Genomic DNA, 22020 nt, shown 5'->3' with positions numbered 1-22020 from the left:
GATCTCTGGTGGTAAGTAAGTACACAAATAGTGGAAACAGTGAGAGAATTTAATTTTGGGGGGCTCCAAAATCCCTGCAGATGGTGACTGCAGCCATGAAATTAAAAGACACTTCTCCTTGGAAGAAAAGCCATGACAAACCCAGACAGCATATTAAAAAGCAGAGATATCACTTTGCCAACAAAGGTCCGTCTAGTCAAAGCTATGGTTGTTCCAGTAGTCATGTATGGATGTGAGAGTTGGACTATAAAGAAAGCTGAGTGCCAAAGAATTGATGCTTTTGAACTGTGGTGTTGGAGAAGATTCTTGAGAGGCCCTTGTACTGCAAAATCAAACCAGTCCATCCTAAAGGAAATCAGTCCTGAATATTGATTGGAAGGACTGATGCTGAGGCTGAAGCTCAAGTTCTTTGATCACCTGCTGTGAAGAACTGACTCATTGGAAAAGACCCTGATGCTGAGAAAGATTGAAGGCAGGAGGAGAAGGGGGAGACAGAGGATGAAATGGTTGGATGGCATCACTAGCTTGATGGACATGAGTTTGAGCAAGCTCTGGGTGTTGGTGATGGACAGGGAAGCCTGGCATGCTGCAGTCCATGGGGTTGCAAAGAGTCGGACACAGTTGAGCAACTGAACTGAACTGAACTAAACTAAATGCTAGCCCTTCCTGCCTGCAGAGAACCATGAGGCACTGCACTGACCTGACTTGGCCTGGCTCAGAATCCCAGTGGTCAAAAGAGGGGAGATAGTTCATTCCCAGAGGAGATTGGGCAGCTGTTCTAGATAACTGACCAAGAGACTTACATGACCATCGTTCAATATGATTCTATCTCCCTCCATTACCTAGGAACACATTGGATGGGAATTGACTATCAGCAGGAAGGCCAAAGAAAGGACAATAATTTAGTTTCTACTTTTAGTTAGAAACTAAATTATTTAGTTTCCTTGCATTCATGAAAATTTTTTTCATCAACCTGAATCCCTTATGCTGTGGTTTCAGTACATTTTTCACCTGGAAGAAACAATGCCTCTATGTTTTCACTCTTATTTTCTTCTCAGCTCGCATCTATTACATTTACTTCCAAACTCTTCTCAAGGCCTTTATTTCTACAACATATACAGGTTTGGGATCAGAAAATCAAATTATTTATTTAATGTGCTTATCGATGTGAAAGCATTTGTAGACCTGGGTTTGATCCTTGGGTGAGGAAGATCTCCTGGAGAAGGGAATGGCTACCCACTCCAGTGTTCATGCCTGGAGAATTCCATGGATAAAGGAGGTTGGTGGACTACAGTCCAGAGGGCCTCAAAGAGTCACACATGACTGAGTGACTAACACTTTCACTTTCTTTCTACGTGTCTAAGAATCAGCCAGCCAATTAAGGAGACACAGATTCAATTCCTAGGTTCAGAAGATCTCCTGGTGTAGGAAATGGCTACCCACTCCAGTATTCTTGCCTGGAAAAACCCATGGACAGAGGAGCCTGGCGGGCTACAGTCCATAGGGTCACAACGAGTCAAACACAGCTGAGCATGTATGCTCTGGGGCATGCTCTATATGTCTAAACATTTTGTGTTCTTCAGAAAAAAATTTGTTTACTTATCATAAGCACAAGAACTAGTTTGGATGATAATCTTTTGACAATGAACTTATCATACTAATAAGTTTTCTATATGCTTATTTAAGGTAACAATTTTGTATATACTTCTAGGTGGTGTTCGAGGGAAACAAATGTGGTTTACAAAACTTTGTGAAGAAACAAAAGAGATCAAAAAAATACGATGATGTGAATGCCTCCCCTTTGCACCACGCTGCAGAAGAAGGTCAAGTGGAGCTGATGGAGATGATTGTCAATGAATCCTCCTGTGAAGGTAACAGAACTTTACAGCTAGTGCCGGGTACTTCATCATCTCATTAGACTCATTTGGAAAGAGTGGAATGAAGTGATTCTGGAGCGTCAGTTAGTTCCAGATTATAAAGGACCTGAATGTCTCACTCAGGAATGTGGTCTTCCCTCTAGCCAGTGCCCTTCAATCTTTTTCACAGAAATACTGCAGAGGACAGTGCAGGAATCTGGGACAGCCCACTGCCAGTGCAGATTTTCTTTGCAATTGCATGATAGATCATAAAAAATCATGTATATTTCATGTATTCTTATATACTATTTCCACTGAGGTCATCACATACTTAAATTGCTTGCTTGCTGTGTGTGCATCCTAAGTCACTTCAGTTGTGTCTGTCTCTTTGGGACCCTATGGACTATATAGCCCACCAGGCTCCTCTGTCCATGATATTCTCCAGGCAAGAATAGTAGAAGAGCTAGCCGTTTCCTTCTCCAGGGGATGTTCCCAACCCAGAGATCGAACATGCATCTCCTATGTCTCCTGCATTGGCAGGTGGGTTCTTTACCTCTAGTGCCACCATGATCGTGTCAATAAAATTGACACCCCAAGAAGATGTCACATCCTCCCCAGCCTTGTACCCCCAGCCTTCTTTGAGAAACTCAGCTGTAGTTGATAAGGAAGAGGGATGACACAGAGATTTAAGCAGTGAGGTGGTGTAATAAGACCATTATTATTTAAGGTAAGATGAAGGTCAGTTAAAAAGCTATTTTAGTAGTAAAGAGAAGTTGAGCATCTACTAGGGTTTTGAGATTGGAATAAGGAGAAAGGGAGAGATTCAGGGGCTATTTCACATGTAGAGTGGAAAGTGCTTGATAAAGATTGAATGCAAGGAGTAAGTGATGAAAAGGTGGACTGATGTTGACATTCTTAATTTAGGAATTAGATGAATAGTCTAGCCATCTGGAAAAGAAGGTTTATAAGAAAACAGAAGAAAAGTGAGTGTGAAGAGATAATTTAAATATGGTCATACTGAGTTTAAAAGGCCCAGGGGACATCCACTGGAAAATTTCTAGTAGACTTGTAGCCTAATACCTTGTATCTAGTAGACCAAAAATATAGAAGGAAAGGGTCACACCACAGGGCCAGTATGGCATAGAGTGAAGCTCAAATTGCATAAATGCGTGAAAATCCTGTAGAAGACCATAGAATTGCCAATGAAGGTGCCTAAGGGTAAAACACCAATGTTCAGGGTCAGAGAGCCGAGGAAAAGACAGAAAAATGATGGTGAAGACAGTGACGCATGAGATTGATGGCACATGAGCCAAGGGAGAGATTAGTCAGAAGGCTTAGGTACCACAAAGAGATCACATAGAAAGGAGACACAATAACCTTGACATTAGAAGGCCCCCTGACCTCTGTAAAAGTGATTTATGAAAAGCAATGGTGGTAAAAGCCAAATTCAAGTTATTTAATCGATGAGTGGGAGTCTGTAAGTTTTGGCCGTGGTTTCACGAGGTTTGGTGCTAAATGAAATGCTGAATGTGGTGCTTTGTCTTGATCAGACAGAATGGTCAAGGGATGTGTGTGAGTATGTGAGAGAGAGACAGAGTGTGTGTGTATGTGTGAGTGTGTGTGTATGTGTGTGTGTGTGGTTGAAAATGAGGCACTGGAGTGACTGAGAGAAGATAGTGGGGAGATAAATGTTAAAAAGGAGAGAAATGAGAAATATGGCTGCAGCATGATTCCAGGCATTGTAGGTGGTCCTTAAGTCATATTTATGAATGAGCTCTTTTCCCTTCTCTTCAGACATAAAAAATATACTACCACCAATTAAAATGGTTGATAAAGCAGACAGTCGTGTCTATTTTAGAACAGATATAAAGTAAATCCTGCAGTGTCAAAGGGCATGCTAATCACAGAGTAAATAATACAATGATATATTGTAGAAATATGTCAGGACCATGTATGGCATCAAGGTGCACAAGCTCTAATTCCAGTCTTGTGTGTGTTAGTGGTGCATCTTTTTTCTCATTAACATTTTTTTGAACCATTGCTAAAGGCCAAACACTCCATTAAGATCTTTAAGGACATGATTTGATATTCTTCTAAAAATATTGCAAGGAGTACCTATCTGTTATGCTCCTCCTCTCCTCCCTCCCCTCTTTCCTTCCTTCCACCAAATTTGAATATGAGAAAACTGAGATTCAAAGAACTAAGTCAGCTTACAGAGCTCCTTACTGGCTGCATAATGTTGGCAGGATTTTGAACCTCTCTAGTCCTCATCTTTCTGAAAAATGGTCATGGCCCCTTGTGAGCTATTAGTGGGTTGGATGAAATAATGGTTGCATGGAACTTAGAGTTGCCTGGTGTAGAATTGTTACTTTTATATAAACTCAATGCTTTGCAACAAATCCCCAAATTCATAGCACAGATAAAAGCATGTAGCAATAGGAAGACCTATTTCCTATGGATCCTACAGATTGAAAGCTAACTCATTTGACAAAGTCAGTGCCATCACTGACATGCATCCCCAAAGGTGTCTGTTAGATGTTTTTGAGAACTGAAGCTATCTTTTTATTTCTCCTAAAGAAGGAGAAGCCTCTACCATGGCACTTGGTACCGAGCTTTGCAGTAAATAGGCATTCAGTAGGTGCCAAGTACAATCCAAGCAACGTCTCACCTGTATTTTGGTGTCTTTTTCTAGTACTGAATGTGATGGATGATTATGGAAATACCCCGCTGCACTGGGCCGCAGGAAAAAACCAGGTGGAAAGTGTGAAGTTTCTTCTTCGCAAAGGAGCCAACCCAAACCTCCGAAACTGCAGCATGATGGCCCCGCTGCATGTGGCTGTGCAGGGCGGGTACAACGACGTGATGAAGGTGAGCTTGCTGGTGGCTCCCCAGGCCGAGCAACGTAGCGTGGGCCGGGCCTCACGTCCAGTTATGTCTGCTTTGTCCAAAAGGCCAACCTCGGCCACCAGGGCCAACAGCATGTGATGATTTTAAAGTTGGCTTTTCTTCTGACCAAAATCATCTCCATAGTGATCGTGATGATGATGATGTGAAGAATAATAAGCACCATCTTATTTTCTTGATTAGTTCTTATGTATCAGCTACCAGCCTTTTTCTGTGTTTAGGAGCCTTCTGTGTTTTTGGTTTTTAAATCCCCATTTAAAAAAATCTATAAAGTACTTTGGCCACCTCATGGGAAGAGTTGACTCATTGGAAAAGACTTTGATGCTGGGAGGGATTGGGGGCAGGAGAAGAAGGGGACAACCGAGGATGAGACGGCTGGATGGCATCACTAACTCGATGGATGCAAATCTGAGTGAACTCTAGGAGTTGGTGATGGACAGGGAGGCCTGGTGTGCTGCGATTCATGGGGTCGCAAAGAGTCGGACACGATTGAGCGACTGAACTGAACTGAACTGAAGACCATTATTATTCCCATTTCATAGCTGAGGAAACTGAGGAAGAGAGAGAATCAAATAATGTGCTTAGTGCATAAGAGTTAGGAGGAAAAACCAAGAGTTAGGAAATTTGTCTTCATTTTTATGTTTCTCAAGTCAGGGTTTTACTGCTTTTACCTGGCTGATCTAATGCTTCAAAAAAAGGAGGTGACCAGTGCCTTGGTGAAGAGAGGAAATATAATTAGGATTTATTGTTTTTATGAGAGTCAATGACATGCCTTAGTGGATGACATGTCTTAGCAGAAGACATAATAATAATATGGGGAAATTTCTTAATATTTTTTAAGAGAGTGAGTTGGGTCAGTTAGAGGAAGCCTTGAGAAATACAGTTTACAAAGGAATTATATTCTAGAAATTCATTTCTGAGGTAGGTAATTTGGACCTTGCAGTAAATTTTCCTGTAGGAAAAACATTGCGAAGGATGACATGGCTGTTGTGTCATAGTTCCGGCTGCTATCACAGAAAACCGCAGACGCAGTGGCTTGAACAACAGCTGTCTCTCTCAGCTGTGGAGGCTGGGTTGACCGAGATTGAGGCAGTAGAAGAGTTGGTATCTGGTAAGGGCCTGATTCCTGGTTAATAGGTCGCCTCTGTCTCTCTCTGTCTTCATATTGAGGAAGGAATGAGAGCTTTCTGGGCTTTCGTTTATAAGAGTGCTAATCCCACTCGTGAGGGTTCTGCCTTCATGACCTAGTTCAGTTCGGTTGCTTAGTCATGTCTGACTCTTTGCAGCACAATGGACTGCAGCACGCCAGGCTTCCCTGTCCTTCACCAACTCCTGGAGCTTGCTCAAACTCATGTCCAGTGAGTCAGTGATGACATCCAACCATCGCATCCTCTGTCAGCCCCTTCTCTTCCTGCCTTCAGTCTTTCCCAGCATCAGGGGCTTTTCAAAGGAGTCAGTTCTTCCATCAGATGGCCAGAGTATTGGAGTTTCAGCTTCAGCATCAGTCCTTTCAATGAATTTTCAGGACTGATTTTCTTTAGGATGGACTGGCTGGATCTCCTTGCAGTCCAAGGGACTCTCAAGAGTGTTCTCCAAGACTACAGTTCAAAAGCATCAATTTTTTGGCACTCAGCTTTCTTTATAGTCCAACTCTCACATCCATACATGACTACTGGAAAAACCATAGCTTTGACTAAATGGACTTGTTGGCAAAGTAATGTCTCTGCTTTTTAATATGCTGTCTAGGTTGGTCATAGCTTTTCTTCCAAGGAGCATGCATCTTTTAATTTTATGACTGTAGTCACTATCTGCAGTAATTTTGGAGCCCCCCAAAATAAAGTCTGACACTGTTTCCCCATCTATTTGCCATGAAGGGATGGGACCAGATGCCATGATCTTAGTTTTCTGAATGTTGAGTTTTAAGCCAACTTTTTCACTCTCCTCTTTCACTTTCATCAAGAGGCTCTTTAGTTCTTCTTTGCTTTCTGCCATAAGGGTGGGGTCATCTGCATATTTGAGGTTATTGATATTTCTCCCAGCAATCTTAATTCCAGCTTGTGCTCATCCAGCCCAACATTTTGCATGACGTACTTTGCATATAAGTTACATAAGCAGGGTTACAATATACAGCCTTGATGTACTCCTTTCCCGATTTGGAGCCAGTCTGTTGTTCCATGTCCAGTTATAACTGTTGCTTCCTGGCCTGCATACAGATTTCTCAGGAGGCAAGTCAGCTGGTCTGGTATTCCCATCTCTTTAAGAATTTTCCATGGTTTGTTGTGATCTACACAGTCAAAGGCTTTGTCATAGTCAATAAAGCGGAAGTAGGTGTTTTTCTGGAACTCTCTTGCTTTTTCAGTGATCCAACAGATGTTGACAGTTTGATCTCTGGTTCCTCTGCCTTTTTAAAATCCAGCTTGAACATCTGGAAGTTCACAGTTCACGTACTGTTGAAGCCTGGCTTGGAGAATTTTGAGCATTATTTTGCTAGCATGTGAGATGAGCAAAATTGTGCAATAGTTTGAACATTCTTTGCCATTGCCTTTCTTTGGGATTGGAATGAAAACTGACTTTTTCTGGTCCTGTGGCCACTGCTGAGTTTTCCAAATTTGCTGGCATATTGAGTGCAGCATTTTCACAGCATCATCTTTTAGGATTTGAAAGAACTCAGCTGGAATTCCATGATCTCCACTAGCTTTGTTCATAGTGATGCTTCCTAAGGCCCACATGACTTCGCATTCCAGGATGCCCGACTCTAGGTGGGTGATCACACCATTGTGGTTATCTGGGTCATTAAGATCTTTTTTTGTATAGTCCTTCTGTGTATTCTTGCCATCTCTTCTTAATATCCTGTTAGGTCCATACCATTTCTGTCCTTTATTATGCCCATCTTTGCATGAAATGTTCCCTTGGTATCTCTAATTTTCTTGAAGAGATCTCTAGTCTTTCCCATTCTATTGTTTTCTTCTATTTCTTTGCATTGATCACTGAAGAAGGATTTGTTATCTCTCCTTGCTATTCTTTGGAACTCTGCATTCAGATGGGTATATCTTTCCTTTTCTCCTTTGCCTTTCGCTTCCCTTCTTTTCTCAGCTATTTGTAAGGCCTCCTCAGACAGCTATTTTGCCTTTTGCATTTCTTTTTCTTGGTCTTGATCACTGGCTACTGTACAATGTCACAAAGCTCCATGCATAGTTCTTCAGGCACTCTGTCTATCAGATCTAATCCCTTGAATCTATGTGTCACTTCTACTATATAATTGTAAGGGATTTGATTTAGGTCATACCTGAATGGTCTAGTGGTTTCCCCTACTTTCTTCAATTTAAGTCTGAATTTTGCAATAAAGAATTCATGATCTGAGCCACAGTCAGCCCCCAGTCTTGTTTTTTGCTGATTATATAGAGCTTCTCCATCTTTGGCTACAAAGAATATAATCAATCTGATTTCAGTGTGGATCATCTGGTGATGTCCATGTGTAGAGTCTTGTCTCATGTTGTTGGAAGAGGGCGTTTGCTATGACCAGTGCATTTTCTTGGCAAAACTCTGTTAGCCTTTGCCCTGCTTCATTTTGTACACCAAGGCCTAATTTGCCTGTTACTCCAGGTATCCCTTAACTTCCTACTTTTGCATTCCAGTCCTCTAAAATGAAAAGGACATCTCTTTTGGTGTTAGTTCTAGGAGGTCTTATAGGTTTTCATAGAACCATTCAACTTCAGCTTCTTCAGCATTACTGGTTGGGGCATAGACTTGGATTACTGTGATATTGAATGGTTTGCCTTGGAAAGGAACAGAGATCATTCTGTCATTTTTAAGACTGCACCCAAAAACTACGTTTAGCATTCTTTTCTTGACTTATGAGGCTACTCCATTTCTTCTAAGGGATTCTTGCTGACAGTACTAGATACAATGGTCATCTGAATTAAATTCACCCATTGCAGTCCATTTTAGTTCACTGATTCCTAAAATGTCGATATTCATTCTTACCATCTCCTCTTTGACCGCTTCCAATTTGCCTTGATTCATGCACCTAACATTCCAGGTTCCTATGCAATGTTTTTTATAGCATTGGATTTTACTTCCATCACTGGTCACATCCACAACTGTGTGTTGTTTTTGTTTTGGCTCCATCTCTTCATTCTTTCTACAGTTATTTTTCTACTCTTCTCCAGTAGCATATCAGGCACCTACTGACCTGGGGAGTTCATCTTTCAGTGTCATATCTTTTTGCCTTTTCATAGTGTTCATGGGGTTCTCAAGGCAAGAATACTGAAGTGGTTTGCCATTCCCTTCTCCAGTGGACCACATTCTGTCAGAACTCTCCACCACGACCTGTCTGTCTTGGGTTGCCCTATGGCATGGTTCATAGTTTCATTGAATTAGACAAGGCTGTGGTCCATGTGATCAGTTGGATTCATTTTCTGTGGTTGTGGTTTTCATTCTGTCTGCCCTCTGAGGGATAAGGATAAGAGGCTCATGGAAGCTTCCTGGTGGGAGAGACTGACTGTGGGGAAACTGGGTCTTGTTCTGATGGGCGGGGCCATGCTCAGTAAATCTTTAATCCAATTTTCTGTTGATGGGCGGGGCTGTGTTCCCTCCCTGTTGTTTGACCTGAGAGCAAACTATGGTGGAGGTAGTGAAGAAAATGGCGACCTCCTTCAAAAGGTCTCGTGCACGCACTGCCACACTCAGTGCACCCGGGCCTGCAGCAGGCCACCATCGACCCACACCTCTGCCAGAGACTCCTGGGCACTCAGAGGCAAGTCTGGGTCAGTCTCTTGTGAGGTCACTGCTCCTTTCTCCTGGATCCTGGTGTGCAGAAGGTTTTGTTTGTGCCCTCCAAGAGTCTGTTTCCCCAGTCCTGTGTAAGTTGTGGCAGCTCTGTGGTAGAGTTAATGGCAACCTCTTCCAAGAGGACTTATGCGATACCCAGGTCTGTTGCACCCAGAGCCCCTACTCTGGTGGCAAGGCACTGCTGACCCACACCTCCGCAGAAGACACTCAGGCACTCAGAGGCAAGTATGCCTCAGTCTCTGTGGCATCTCCTGGTGTACACAAGGTTTTGTTTGAGCCCTCTCAGTGTCTCTGGTAGGTATGGGGTTTGATTCTAAACAGAATTTCACCCCTCCTACCATCTTTCTGGGGCTTTCTCCTTTGCCCTTGGACACGGTGTATCTTTCTTTGGTGGGATCCAACATTCTCCTGGAGAAGGCAATGGCACCCCACTCCAGTACTCTTGTCTGGAAAATCCCATGGACGGAGGAGCCTGGTAGGCTGCAGTCCATGAGGTCGCTAAGAGTTGGACACAACTGAGTGATTCACTTTCACTTTCATGCATTGGAGAAGGAAATGGCAACCCACTCCAGTGTTCTTGCCTAGAGAATCCCAGGGATGGGGGAGCCTGGTGGGCTGCCGTCTGTGGGGTCACACAGAGTTGGACACGACTGAAGTGACTTAGCAGCAGCAGCAGCAACGTTCTCCTGTCAATGGTTGTTCAGCAGTGAGTTGTAATTTTGGAGTTCTCACAGGAGAAGATGAGCGCCCATCCTTCTTACTCTATCTTGTAGACCTAAGCACTTCCCAAATGCCCCTCCTCTTAATACCACACTGGGGATTAGGATTTCAATATATGAATTTTGAGGGACAAAAACATTCAGTTTATCACATCACACCCAAACCTACTCAGCCTATAATACACCAACAATATCTCAGGGGTGTCCATGAACTCCAAGCTTCCTTAGTTCAGACCCCTTCCTCTCAGCCTCCTGAGTCCTTGGCTCCTGTAAGCCAGGCAGAGAGAGTGTGAGAGGAGCCCCCTTTCCACTCTCCCCTTGTGCCCTGTAGGTAGCTTTGCCGTAATCCTTAGCACAGGGTACAGCAATCAAATGTTCACATACTCATCTCCCACTCTGACTGCTTATACTGAAAGAAGACACTGTGTGTGACTAATGGAACATCTCCAGTCCTCAGCATTGCTGCTAAATGATGGCTCTTGAATGAATAAATTAGTAACTAGGCGTTCTGGCTGAAGGGGAAGAGGAGAGTTTAAGTATCTGTGCCTAAGAAGACAAGTCAGAACAGCCCCTTGCAGAGGTTATTGGAGAGGCCTTTGGCAATAGGCTGTCAGCTTCTGTCGCTGTCTGCATTATTCATGAGCCTGATGCTACTTCTGTATCATCCGTGCTGGGCCACCAGCGAGTGCAGACCCCGCCCCCTGAGAGGTGCCACGTTTCCCCAGTGAACTCTTGTGCTTCCTCTGAAGGCTCTTTTCAAGAACAAATGCTCACTGACTTAATTAATCTTACCTCTGAAAGTGTGATTTAGGAACTCAAAGGCAGGTAACAGTTGAAAGCTACTGTTAACTAGAAATCAAATTTTGAGGCTAACAAATACAGAAGGATAGGTATCACACTGAAATAGAAGAAAGTCTAGAAATAAACCCATAACTGATTTACAAACTAGATGGTGGGTATAACAGATTTTCCTTTGTGACACCAGAACAAGAAAAAAAAAAAAAAAGGATTGTAAGGGAACTGAAATTAGTTGTCTCTCCTTTGCTTAGTCTTACCAACCATCACTTCATCAAAAGATGTTTTCAAGCCCTTTTGCTTCACCAGAGAAGAAGGAAAAGGAATTTAGGAGGGTCTCTCTGTGTGCTTGCATCCTCAGGGCCTGCCTCTCCCATTTATTTATACCACCTACAGTCTGCCAGGTTCCCTCTGTCCATGGAATTCTCCAGGCAAGAACACTGGAGTAGATTGTCATTTCCTTCTCCAGGGGATCTTCCTGACCCAGGGATTGAACCTGGGTCTTCTGCATTGCAGGTAGATTCTTTACCTTGTGAGCCACAGGGGAGCCCTATTTATAACACCAGCTTTTGGCAATTTCAATCTCCATTATCCAGCATTCCCCCAAACCTTCCACTGCTGCCTTGTGGTTGTAAAGCAAAAAACTGTTACCCACGTGTGACCTTGTGTGACCTCAGTTCTTACACAGATACCACTGGTGTGCACAGTGTTTCCTGGGGCACATTGGACCGAGGTTGGGGGCTGGCCTTGCTTCTCAGTAGCCTGCAGGTCTTAGTTCTTGGCTTAACCCCAAAGTATATAGTTGGACCTCCCATGAGGCTTCCTGGATTCTCATCACAGGGATCTCTGGAGGTCTCACCTGCCAGCCTCCAGACTTGTCTGGTCATGACTGAGCTTGAACTAGACACACAGTTTATTGTTTGTTTTTTTTTTTTTAAATGTTTTATCATTTTATTAGGAATAATTCCAAATGGGTTATGAAGAAAACGTATTCACTGAGTTTGATGAGTTTTCCAAAAACTTTTAATGAAGATATGTTCACCAATAAACAATAAAACATCAGCAGAACTATCATATACTGGGCAAAGAGTCAGGCTGATACCAAAAGCAACATGCAACATAAAAAAAGATATAATATAAAGGAAGACAATCTGCTGAGGATTAAAAATCATCTCCATATGCACTCTTTGCATCTAGCACAGAACTGATTATCAAATCCAAACCACACCAAGGTAAGCTTGGCTGATGGAAGCCAGGAGTCAATAAAAATGGGGGGAGAAATGGAAGTTCCTCAGTGCAAGATCTGAATAGTGTTTTGGAGCATTTCCCTGGCTGGTACAATCAGTATTAAAAAATCTTTTTGGCAAGGGGGGAAAATAAATACAAATGGAATGCTACATTTTTTAAAAATCAGCAGACTGTCCCAGGAATGATAAAGGTATCATTAAAGTAGCAGGGGGTAACTTTAAAACATTATTCCTTGTGGGCTCAAAAAAAAAAAAAAAAACATTCAAAATGGATTTATTTAAAAGGCGTCACATTAGCTACCTCCAGGCATTTAGGCTTAAGGGAAGTAAAATTAAAAGAGGACAGTGTCTTTCCCCCAAGTTAAGGAGAATCTCTTTAAAACCAAGCATATTGCTAAATGGCAACATTATACTTGATAAACAATAACTGGCAACAAAATAAGTTTAAACACAGTAATATTCTGCCCAAACCAGTCCCAGATACTGTTTAATAACCAAGATGCAAACTAATTTTGTTGTAACAAGCCTAGACCAATTCTATCAAACATGTCCTTGGTTAGATATCCAGCTTCATTTAACGTTTTGAAAGCTCATTTGACAGCCAGTCAAGTCCCTCATACAGACCGGTTCCTTGTGTAGCACAAGTGGCTTAAACATACCATGTTCTGTTACGAGGGGACTGAAGACCTAATTATCTGTCATTTCACTAATGGTCATAGCATTCGGCAAGTCCTGTTTGTTTGCAAAAAGCAGCCACACTGCATCTCACAACTCATCTTCCTGAAGCATTTTCTGCAGCTCATCTGCTCCTTCCTGAACTCCTTCACGATCATTGCTATCTACCACAAAAATAAGACCCTGGGTATTTTGAAAGTAATGCCTCCAGAGAGGCCTAATTTTATCTTGACCACCAACATCCCATACTTTGAAACAAATGTTCTTATATTCTACCGTTTCCACATTAAAACCAATGGTAGGAATGGTGGTGACTATCTCCCCTAACTTCAGTTTATACAGAATGGTCGTCTTGCCAGCAGCATCCAATTCAACCATCAAAATGCGCATCTGCTTCTTGCCGAAGAGACGGGAGAAGAGGGAGGAGATGGCGAGGCCCACGGCGGTAGTGCCACTTGCAATGGGCAGGAGCAAAAGGGGTTTGGGGCGTCCCCGGGCCTTCTCCTTTTACGCTCCCAGAAAACTCAGCGAGGAAAGAGCTGCTGAGGAAGAAAGACGGCTGCGGGGACGGTTCGCTAGCCGGCGTGTCCGAAGAAGCTCCCGGACAGGGGGGTGAGGGCCTGCTCCGCGACTGGCGGGGCAGCTCCGGCTCTGGCGAGGCAACCGCGGCGACTAGACTGCGGCCCGGCCCCTCCAACGCGGCCAGATTCGCGTCACCGCCGCCCCATCCCCCTGCGCTTCCGGCGCTTCCCCCTCCGCAGTTTAGTTGCTGTCTCTGGGCCCCCTGCCACCTACAATTTAACACAGCTTTAGGAAAGACTGTGCTAGTGGCAGTGAGAAGAAACACCCTAACAGATGCTCCAGATCTATGAGCTGTGACTCTAAGAGGGCAGAGATTAAAAGCCTCTCCTTGTAAACTCGGGTAGATTACTTCACTCGTGAATCAATCCAGACTTTGTTAAGAACAGAAGGCGATGCCTCAAGTACATTGACTGAACTGTGTGTTCTCGTTTTCCTTCATCCATAATCTTCTTGTGTGTTCTTATGGCCTAAAATTCCAGTGTAATTTTCCTTTATGAGAAGAGCTGATTAGTAAGCCTGATTCATCTGCTGACACATCAGGACACATTGTATTAACTAGGAGCTCTTGTTTTTAGGAAACAGCTTGTTTAATAAATTCTTTCTTAACTTAGTGTGAGCACATGATATAATTTTATCAGAGTCTTGCTGCGAAAGAAAAGGCCTTTAGCAGGCTAATTCAGAGATTTCTCTTTTGAGGGAGACATTTATGTAAGAAAAATTTTGTTAGAAGAAAACTAGCTCAAGATCAATAGATTCTTAGCCAATAATCAGCTGTAAGTCAGCCAGATGAAAGGGTAACAGGTCTTCAATTAAATTCCATTAGAAAAATTGCTTAACCATTTTAGCAGGAATTCTCATTTCTTACATCAGAAAAAGAGTTTCTGGTTCCAGACTAAGTTTGAACCGATTGAGTTAAGCTATATCTCTGTTACATGAGACTCTCTTCTTTCCTGGAAGGAACGGGGTTTTAATGGACATTTCCCAGAATACTTGCAATCTGGGTCAAAGACAAATGTCCAGATGGGAAAAGGAAACAGTTCCCTCCCATGTTTGCTTCCCCTTCCCTCCCTCTCTTCTCTCTCTCTTTCTCCTTTCTTACATTCCTCCTTTATCACCACCCACACATTCTCACTTTATTTTTTGGCTCCATCAATTTATTTTTGGTAGATATTAGTTAATCTCATATATTAAAATCACATATCTGAAATCTAGAAAAATACTATTTGCAAAGCAGAAACAGAGATGCAGATGGAGAGAATAAAGGTATGGATACCAAGAGGGGAAGTGAAAAGTGAAAGTGAAGTCGCTCAGTTGTGTCTGACTCTTTGTGACCCCAGGCTACCAGGCTCCTCAGTCCATGGCATTTTCCAGGCAAGAATGCTGGAATGGGTTGCCATTTCCTTCTCCAGGAGATCTTCTCGACCCAGGGATTGAACCCGGGTCTCCCACATTGTAGGCAGATGCTTTACCATCTGAGCTACCAGGGAAGGCCAAGTGGGGGAAGAGGGTAAGATGAAATTGGGAATTGGGATTGATACACTATTATGTATAAAATAGATAACTAATGAGAGCCTGCTACATAGCACAGGGAACTCTACTTACTGCTCTGTGGTGACCTAAATGGGAAGGAAAGCCAGGGGAGAGGGGATATATGTGTACAGCTGATTCACTTTGCTGTACAGCAGAAACTAACACAATGTTATAAAGCAACTATGCTCCAGTAAAAATTATATATATATATATAGCTAACTTAATACAAGTGAAAAATATTTAGTGAGCAATGTTAACTAGTATTTACAATTTTTAGTCTATTTTCAATTCTACAACTCCATGTTGACTTAATTAATGAGCTATAGAAATTGCCATTATTTCATCTTCATGAGAAATTTTTGTAGCACCCACTGGGTACAAGGTTTCATGTCAGATCCATGGGAGAGTAATGGAAAAGATGAATAAGGACATGGTTCCTGGTACTGAAAGCTTAACATCCAGTGGAAGACAAATACCCTATTTGAAAACCTGCAGGTTAACTTTTGACTGACTATTCCCTCTTTTATGTAGGTCTTGATTGAGCACAGCAGTACCGATGTTAATCTGGAAGGAGAAAATGGAAACACAGCTCTGATAATCACATGTTTCACAGATAACAGTGAAGCCATGCAGCTTTTGGTTTGTATTTTATTTATATTTTTTCCTGTTTTCTTTATCCTTTAGTACAACATGAATTTTTGTTCTTTAAAACAGCTTTCAGGGACTTCCCAGGTGGTTCAGCGGTTAAGAGTCGGACACGACTGAGCAACTGAACTGAAATGAACTGAACTGAACTCAGTGGCTAAGACCCCATGTTTCCAATGCAGGGGACACAGGTTCAATCCCTGGCCAGGGAACTAAGGTCCCATGTGTCATGAGGTGTGGCCAAAAAATAAATAAAACTATTTTCAGTTTCTCTTTTAGCAAAATATAAAATGTAGAAAGAGTGTCAGGAAAAAACAGTTCTATGAGTTTGAGTACATGTTCACACCCCTTAGGGCTTCCTTGATGGCTCAGCAGGTGAAGAATCTGGCTGCAATGCAGGACACTTGGGTTCAATCCCTGGGTCAGGAAGATCCCCTGGAGGAGGGCAACACAAGCCGCTCCAGTATTCTTACCTGGAGAATCCCATGGACAGAGGAGCCTGGTGGACTGTAGTTCATGGGGTCACAAAGAGTCAGACACAACTGAAGCAACTGAGCACACCCCTTAAATCTTAAATGAGTCTGAAATTTCCTCTGGAAGACAGATAGGAAAGCATTACAGAGAACATGAGATGACTGAAGTGAAAAGAAAATATCAACAAAAAAATGTGAGACTGGTGGTCAAACCTAGAATGAAAGTGAATGTGAAAGTCCTTCAGTCGTATCTGATTCTTTGTGATCCCATGGACTACTGGAGTGGGTAGCCTTTCCCTTCTCCAGGGGGTCCCAGGGATCGAACCCAGGTCTTCCGCATTGTGGACGGATTCTTTACCAGCTGAGCCACCAGGCAAGCCAAAGAATACTGGAGTGAGTAGCCTATCCCTTGTCCAGGAGTACTTCCCGACCCAGGAATCGAACCGGGGTCTCCTGCGTTGCAGGCAGATTCTCTACCAGCTGAGCTATCAGGGAAGCCCAGAATACAAAAGACAAAGCATAATGGCCGGTATGTGCATAAAGGTGAATCATACTTGGGACTCTGAGCTTCTGAATTGTCAAAGGAAAGACGAAAATTGTTATTTGCAAAATTATTGTTGGGCCCTGAAATAAAAGCCAGGAGAACAGCCATATCTGTTTCCAAGATGAGAAGAAACAGCTGCCCTGGGTTCTCAGAAAGGGACCCTTGCATGATATAATGACTGAGCTCCTCAGCCATAGCCCAACAAGAAGAGCCAGCCTTCTCTCCGGTGAGATTTCTCGGGATGATCCAGTCCAACTCTTCACGTATCTATCACCATGGCTGAGTCCTGCTCCACGGAGTGCCCCTTCTGAGTGTGATATTAGAATTTCATCAAAGAGCTTTCTTTTAAATATTCCTCAATCACTTGTACATTATTCAGGCCAGATTTTCTATTTTTAGCACTTGCTTTTCCCTCTCCACCACCTCCAGGGAGTAAATAAAATAATTTCAGACTATCGTGGGATGTTTCAAATTACAAATACCTTCTAACATATTTACTAGACATACTTGGATGAAAATATATATTCTTATAAGCTTTCATGATTGGACCAAAAAAGGAATTTAAAAATATTTAACTTTTTTTGGTCCAATCATGACAGCTTATACTGGGAAATTCCATGGACAGAGGAGCCTGGTGGGCTAGTCCATGGGGTCACAAGAGTCAGACACAACTTAGCAACTAAACCAAGAACCAGCCAACCACAATGGAAAAACCTCAAGCAAAAATCAACAAAATTAGAAATAGCAAAAGGATTTAATTGAATATGAAGGAGAATTTTTAAATGGCAAAAGATCAGTATGCAATCCTATCCTGAAAATTTGAAAATTATTTTTAATGGATACATGTGCTGTGCTTAGTTGCTCAATCGTGTCCGACTCTTTGCGACCCCATGGACTATATATAGCCAGCCGGGCTTCCCAGTCCATGGGATTCTCCAGGCAAGAGTACCATTTTCTACTCCAGGGGATCTTCCCAACCCAGGGATTGAACCTAGGTCTCCTGCATTGCAGGCAGTTTCTTTACAATCTGAGCCACCAGGGAAGCCCAATGGATAAATAACTGAAAGTAATTAAAGTGTTAAAATAGACTACAAAATTAAATATCTGAAAGGAACTATTAAAAGTTTAGGGAAAAAAGCATTGCTAATACTTTGTTAAAGCTCTGGAACCAGCTAATATATGCTTTTATAGATTTTATAGTTTCTTTCAAACTTGCAAAGAAGTTTGTTTCAGGTAATCTTCCTGTAGCACAAGAAAAGAGTGACATTGTGCAGATTAGTTTTATAAAGTTCAGTTCAGTTAAGTCACTCAGTCTTGTCTGACTCTTTGCTACCCCATGAATCACAGCACGCCAGGCCTCCCTGTCCATCACCAGCTCCCAGAGTTCACTCAAACTCATGTCCATCCAGTCAGTAATGCCATCCAGCCATCTCATCCTCTGTCGTCCCCTTCTCCTCCTGCCTCCAATCCCTCCCAGCATCAGGGTCTTTTCCAATGAGTCAACTCTTCGCATGAGGTGGCCAAAGTATTGGAGCTTGAGCTTCAGCTTCAGCATCAGTCCTTCCAATGAACACCCAGGACTGATCTCCTTTAGGATGGACTGGTTGGATCTCCTTGCAGTCCAAGGGACTCTCATGAGTCTTCTCCAACACCACAGTTCAAAAGCATCAGTTCTTTGGCACTCAGCTTTCTTCACAGTCCAACTCTCACATCCATACATGACCATTGGAAAAACCATAGCCTTGACTAGATGGACCTTTGTTGGCAGAGTAATATCTCTGCTTTTCAATATGCTATTTAGGTTGGTCATAACTTTCCTTCCAAGGAGTAAGCGTCTTTTAATTTCATGGCTGCAGTCACCATCTGCAGTGATTTTGGAGCCCCCCAAAATAAAGTCTGCCACCGTTTCCACTGTTTCCCCATCTATTTGCCATGAAGTAATGGGACCAGATGCCATGATCTTCGTTTTCTGAATGTTGAGCTTTAAGCTAACTTTTTCACTCTCTTCTTTCACTTTCATCAAGAGGCTTTTGAGTTCCTCTTCACTTTGTGCCATAACAGTGGTGTCATCTGCATATCTGAGGTTATCGATATTTCTCCTGGCAATCTTGTTCCCAGTTTGTGCTTCTTCCAGCCCAGTGTTTCTCATGATGTACTCTGCATATAAGTTAAATAAGCAGGGTAAAGTTAAATATAGCCTTGACGTACTCGTTTTCCTATTTATAAAGTAGACATAATAATAATTCTTGAGAGCTCCCCCCAAAGAAAAATGTAGATCAATTTCACATAGATGTAGTCTTAAAAATACTAGCAATTAATTCATCAAAATAATGAAAAGTACCGTGTAATACCACATTGGCCTTATCTAGGGACTGTATGGAGAGTTCAGTATTAGATTAGATTATAATCCATTGATTGACCTGAGCCAACAAAGCATATGATTATATTGATCTGTTTATCTTTAAATGGATATAAAATTATCTGTATTTTCACAGATTTATAAGAAAAAGACAGTGCTCCATAGAAAACTGGCAAGGGGCACATAAAGTTTATTTAATTTCTCTAGTAATCAAAGAGGAAGCTATTAAAACAATGAGTTTTTTTAAATCTCTTAAATTGAAAGGACAAAAATTCCTCCTTGATTGAAAATGTAATGAGTGTTAGAAAATGTAATGAGTTGGGGAATTTCATTCACTGTTGGCACAAATGTATTTTGACTCATCAATCCCAATTCTTGGAATACATCTCAAGGAGATAATTAAAGATATCACTGATATTAACACTAGTGTTATATATAGTAGAGAAAACTGAGAGAAAGTTGAAATTCAGTAATAGGGATTCATTGTATGAAGTTTTGTGTACCCCCAAATGGAATCCATTCTGAAGGAGATCAGCCCTGGGATTTCTTTGGAAGGAATGATGCTAAAGCTGAAACTCCAGTACTTCGGCCACCTCATGTGAGGAGTTGACTCATTGGAAAAGACTCTGATGCTGGGAGGGATTGGGGGCAGGAGGAGAAGGGGACAACAGAGGATGAGATGGCTGGATGGCATCACTGACTCGATGGACGTGAGTCTGAGTGAACTCCGGGAGTTGGTGATGGACAGGGAGGCCTGGCGTGCTGCGATTCATGGGGTTGCAAAGAGTCGGACATGACTGAGCGACTGAACTGAACTGAAATGGAATATGTATTTAATAAAATCATATAATTTAAGAATATTAAAAAAATACTTTTAAAAATGGTGTGATCACATAGTATACACATAAATATCACTTACTCAAAGAAGACAGAAAATATTGTCTTCTAAAATGTAAAACAATGATGCCCTTAGAAAGCAAGATGATACATGTATTTGCTTCTTCACACTTTTTTGCTTTTTCAAAATCTCTCATTTTGTGGTAGGAGGTACTTAAAACTGAAATCCAGTGTTCTATAGAAAATGATGATTGAGAATGGTTGACTCAGAGGTGAAGGTAATATACCATTCTGTTCATTTTAACAACTTTTTAGTAGAGAACATTCATTAGTAAAAATGTCTGATTTTCATGATTTAATGCAAGTGCTGGTCTAATCATTTGTTAATTGCACAAATGACAGGAAAATGATCTGGGAAATATTATCACTTTATTTGTATAAGGAAATGAGAAAGGGTATAGGAACAATCGTGATAATGTTTTTTAAAATCTCTTTAATTTCACTGAAAACTGTGTTGACTTTGGTGGAAGATCAAGTTGAAATTTTTGTATCTATGTTGTTACTTTGTCATTAGAAAATTTAAAGTGTCTCTAGTTCAGAATGTTAGCCTAGTTCCAAAATTACTTTTTTGTCCAGACTTCATACCATACAAAGCTTTCCTATGTGAATAATTTTACATAGGCACAGAGTAGCAAAAAGTTATGGGAGAGGCATATAAATTCTTGTTCATTCTTGTGAGGGGTTTATCTTTGTCATTTGACTTCTTTTTTGTTCTTTCTTTTGTTCCAGTTAAAGAAAGGAGCTAAGCCATGTAAATCAAATAAATGGGGGTGCTTCCCTATTCACCAGGCAGCATTTTCGGGTGCCAAAAAATGCATGGAAATAATATTAAAGTTTGGTGAGTAGAAGCTTTCCTCCATTATGTACTATAAGGAAGCCTATTTTGGTGGATGCTATTGAGAAATAACATAATTTATCCCTGGGCTTTTAGGTAAGTCTAAAAGTCCTTTCTTCTTTTTTTTAAAAAAAAAAATCTTTTATTTATTCATAGCATTTATTCTCTTCAATTTTATTTTCTCCTAAAGGTGAGGAACATGGGTATAGCAGACTGTCTCACATTAACTTTGTGAACAGTGGGAAAGCCAGCCCTCTCCACATGGCAGTTCAAAGTGGGGACTTGGATATGATTAAAATGTGCCTGGACAATGGTGCACAGCTGGACCTGCTAGAGGTAACTGTTCAGATTCCTCCTGTAGAATTGCTCATGTTCTGTTTGCCAAAGTGCCCTACAGCTCTTTCACAGTTAATTTGGATAGATGTTACTTCCTGCTATTCATGCAAAAGCAGAAAAAGATTCTCTCAAATTTTAATCTATCTAAAGAATTTTGAGAGCTACCAAAGACAGTTGCAAACACAGATATAGATACAGTAGAGATAAAAACACTGATGATAGAAGCTAAGTACAGTCAGAGCTGTTAAGAACTGTCACCTTGCAAGGAAATAAAGTTGCTAGCTATGACTTTTATGTTGAGGCTTCTCAATAGGTGAAACTGATTACTCTTTGCCATCTTAAATTCCATACTCCTTGATTTTGTTGGACTGGGAAGAAAAAAGCAACTGAATTTAGGTTTGATCCTTAAATTGGGATGGAATATTGATTGATGCTGATATCAAAACTCTTTACAGAAAGGGAAGTGCACAGCCCTTCATTTTGCTGCCACTCAGGGAGCCACTGAGATCGTTAAGCTGATGGTGTCTTCCTATTCTGGCAGCAGCGATATTGTTAATGAGGTGGATGGAAATCACGAGACACTGCTTCACAGGCAAGTTTTCCTCCTATCATTCTGAGTATAGATTTTTCATCTTCATGTGTTTAATTAAGAAGACAAGACAAAGTTACTGCTTATGGTAGCAGAGAATCCACAGTTCAAAAGAAAAGAGCAGAGATAACAAAGATCCTGTGGTTCAACTGCAATCTCTATGTTCCTCTGGAATCAAAAATAGAAAGTTGAACAGATTTTCATAGGATAAACTCTCCAGTGGAATATTCTGGATCAGTTCTT

At 41.7% G+C, this 22020-nt stretch overlaps 1 protein-coding gene and 1 pseudogene across 1 annotated transcript in view; one reads left to right on the top strand and one right to left on the bottom strand.

The window, feature by feature from the left end:
• Positions 1-22020, top strand: part of TRPA1 (transient receptor potential cation channel subfamily A member 1) — a 57980-nt gene that overhangs the window by 5113 nt on the left and 30847 nt on the right. The window contains exons 2-7 of the mRNA XM_040262022.1: positions 1712-1871; positions 4549-4724; positions 15631-15738; positions 20747-20855; positions 21043-21188; positions 21644-21780. Coding sequence (XP_040117956.1) covers positions 1712-1871; positions 4549-4724; positions 15631-15738; positions 20747-20855; positions 21043-21188; positions 21644-21780 — 836 coding nt within the window. The remainder of the gene's footprint in view (positions 1-1711; positions 1872-4548; positions 4725-15630; positions 15739-20746; positions 20856-21042; positions 21189-21643; positions 21781-22020) is intronic.
• LOC120879104 lies at positions 12772-15401 on the bottom strand (annotated as a pseudogene).

The sequence above is a fragment of the Oryx dammah genome, unplaced genomic scaffold (genome assembly GCF_014754425.2).
Source record: "Oryx dammah isolate SB20612 unplaced genomic scaffold, SCBI_Odam_1.1 HiC_scaffold_19, whole genome shotgun sequence".
In the NCBI taxonomy this organism is placed as follows: Eukaryota; Metazoa; Chordata; class Mammalia; order Artiodactyla; family Bovidae; genus Oryx; species Oryx dammah.
The sequence above is the reverse complement of the archived record's forward strand: the minus strand, read 5'-3'. Positions and strand labels throughout refer to the sequence as shown.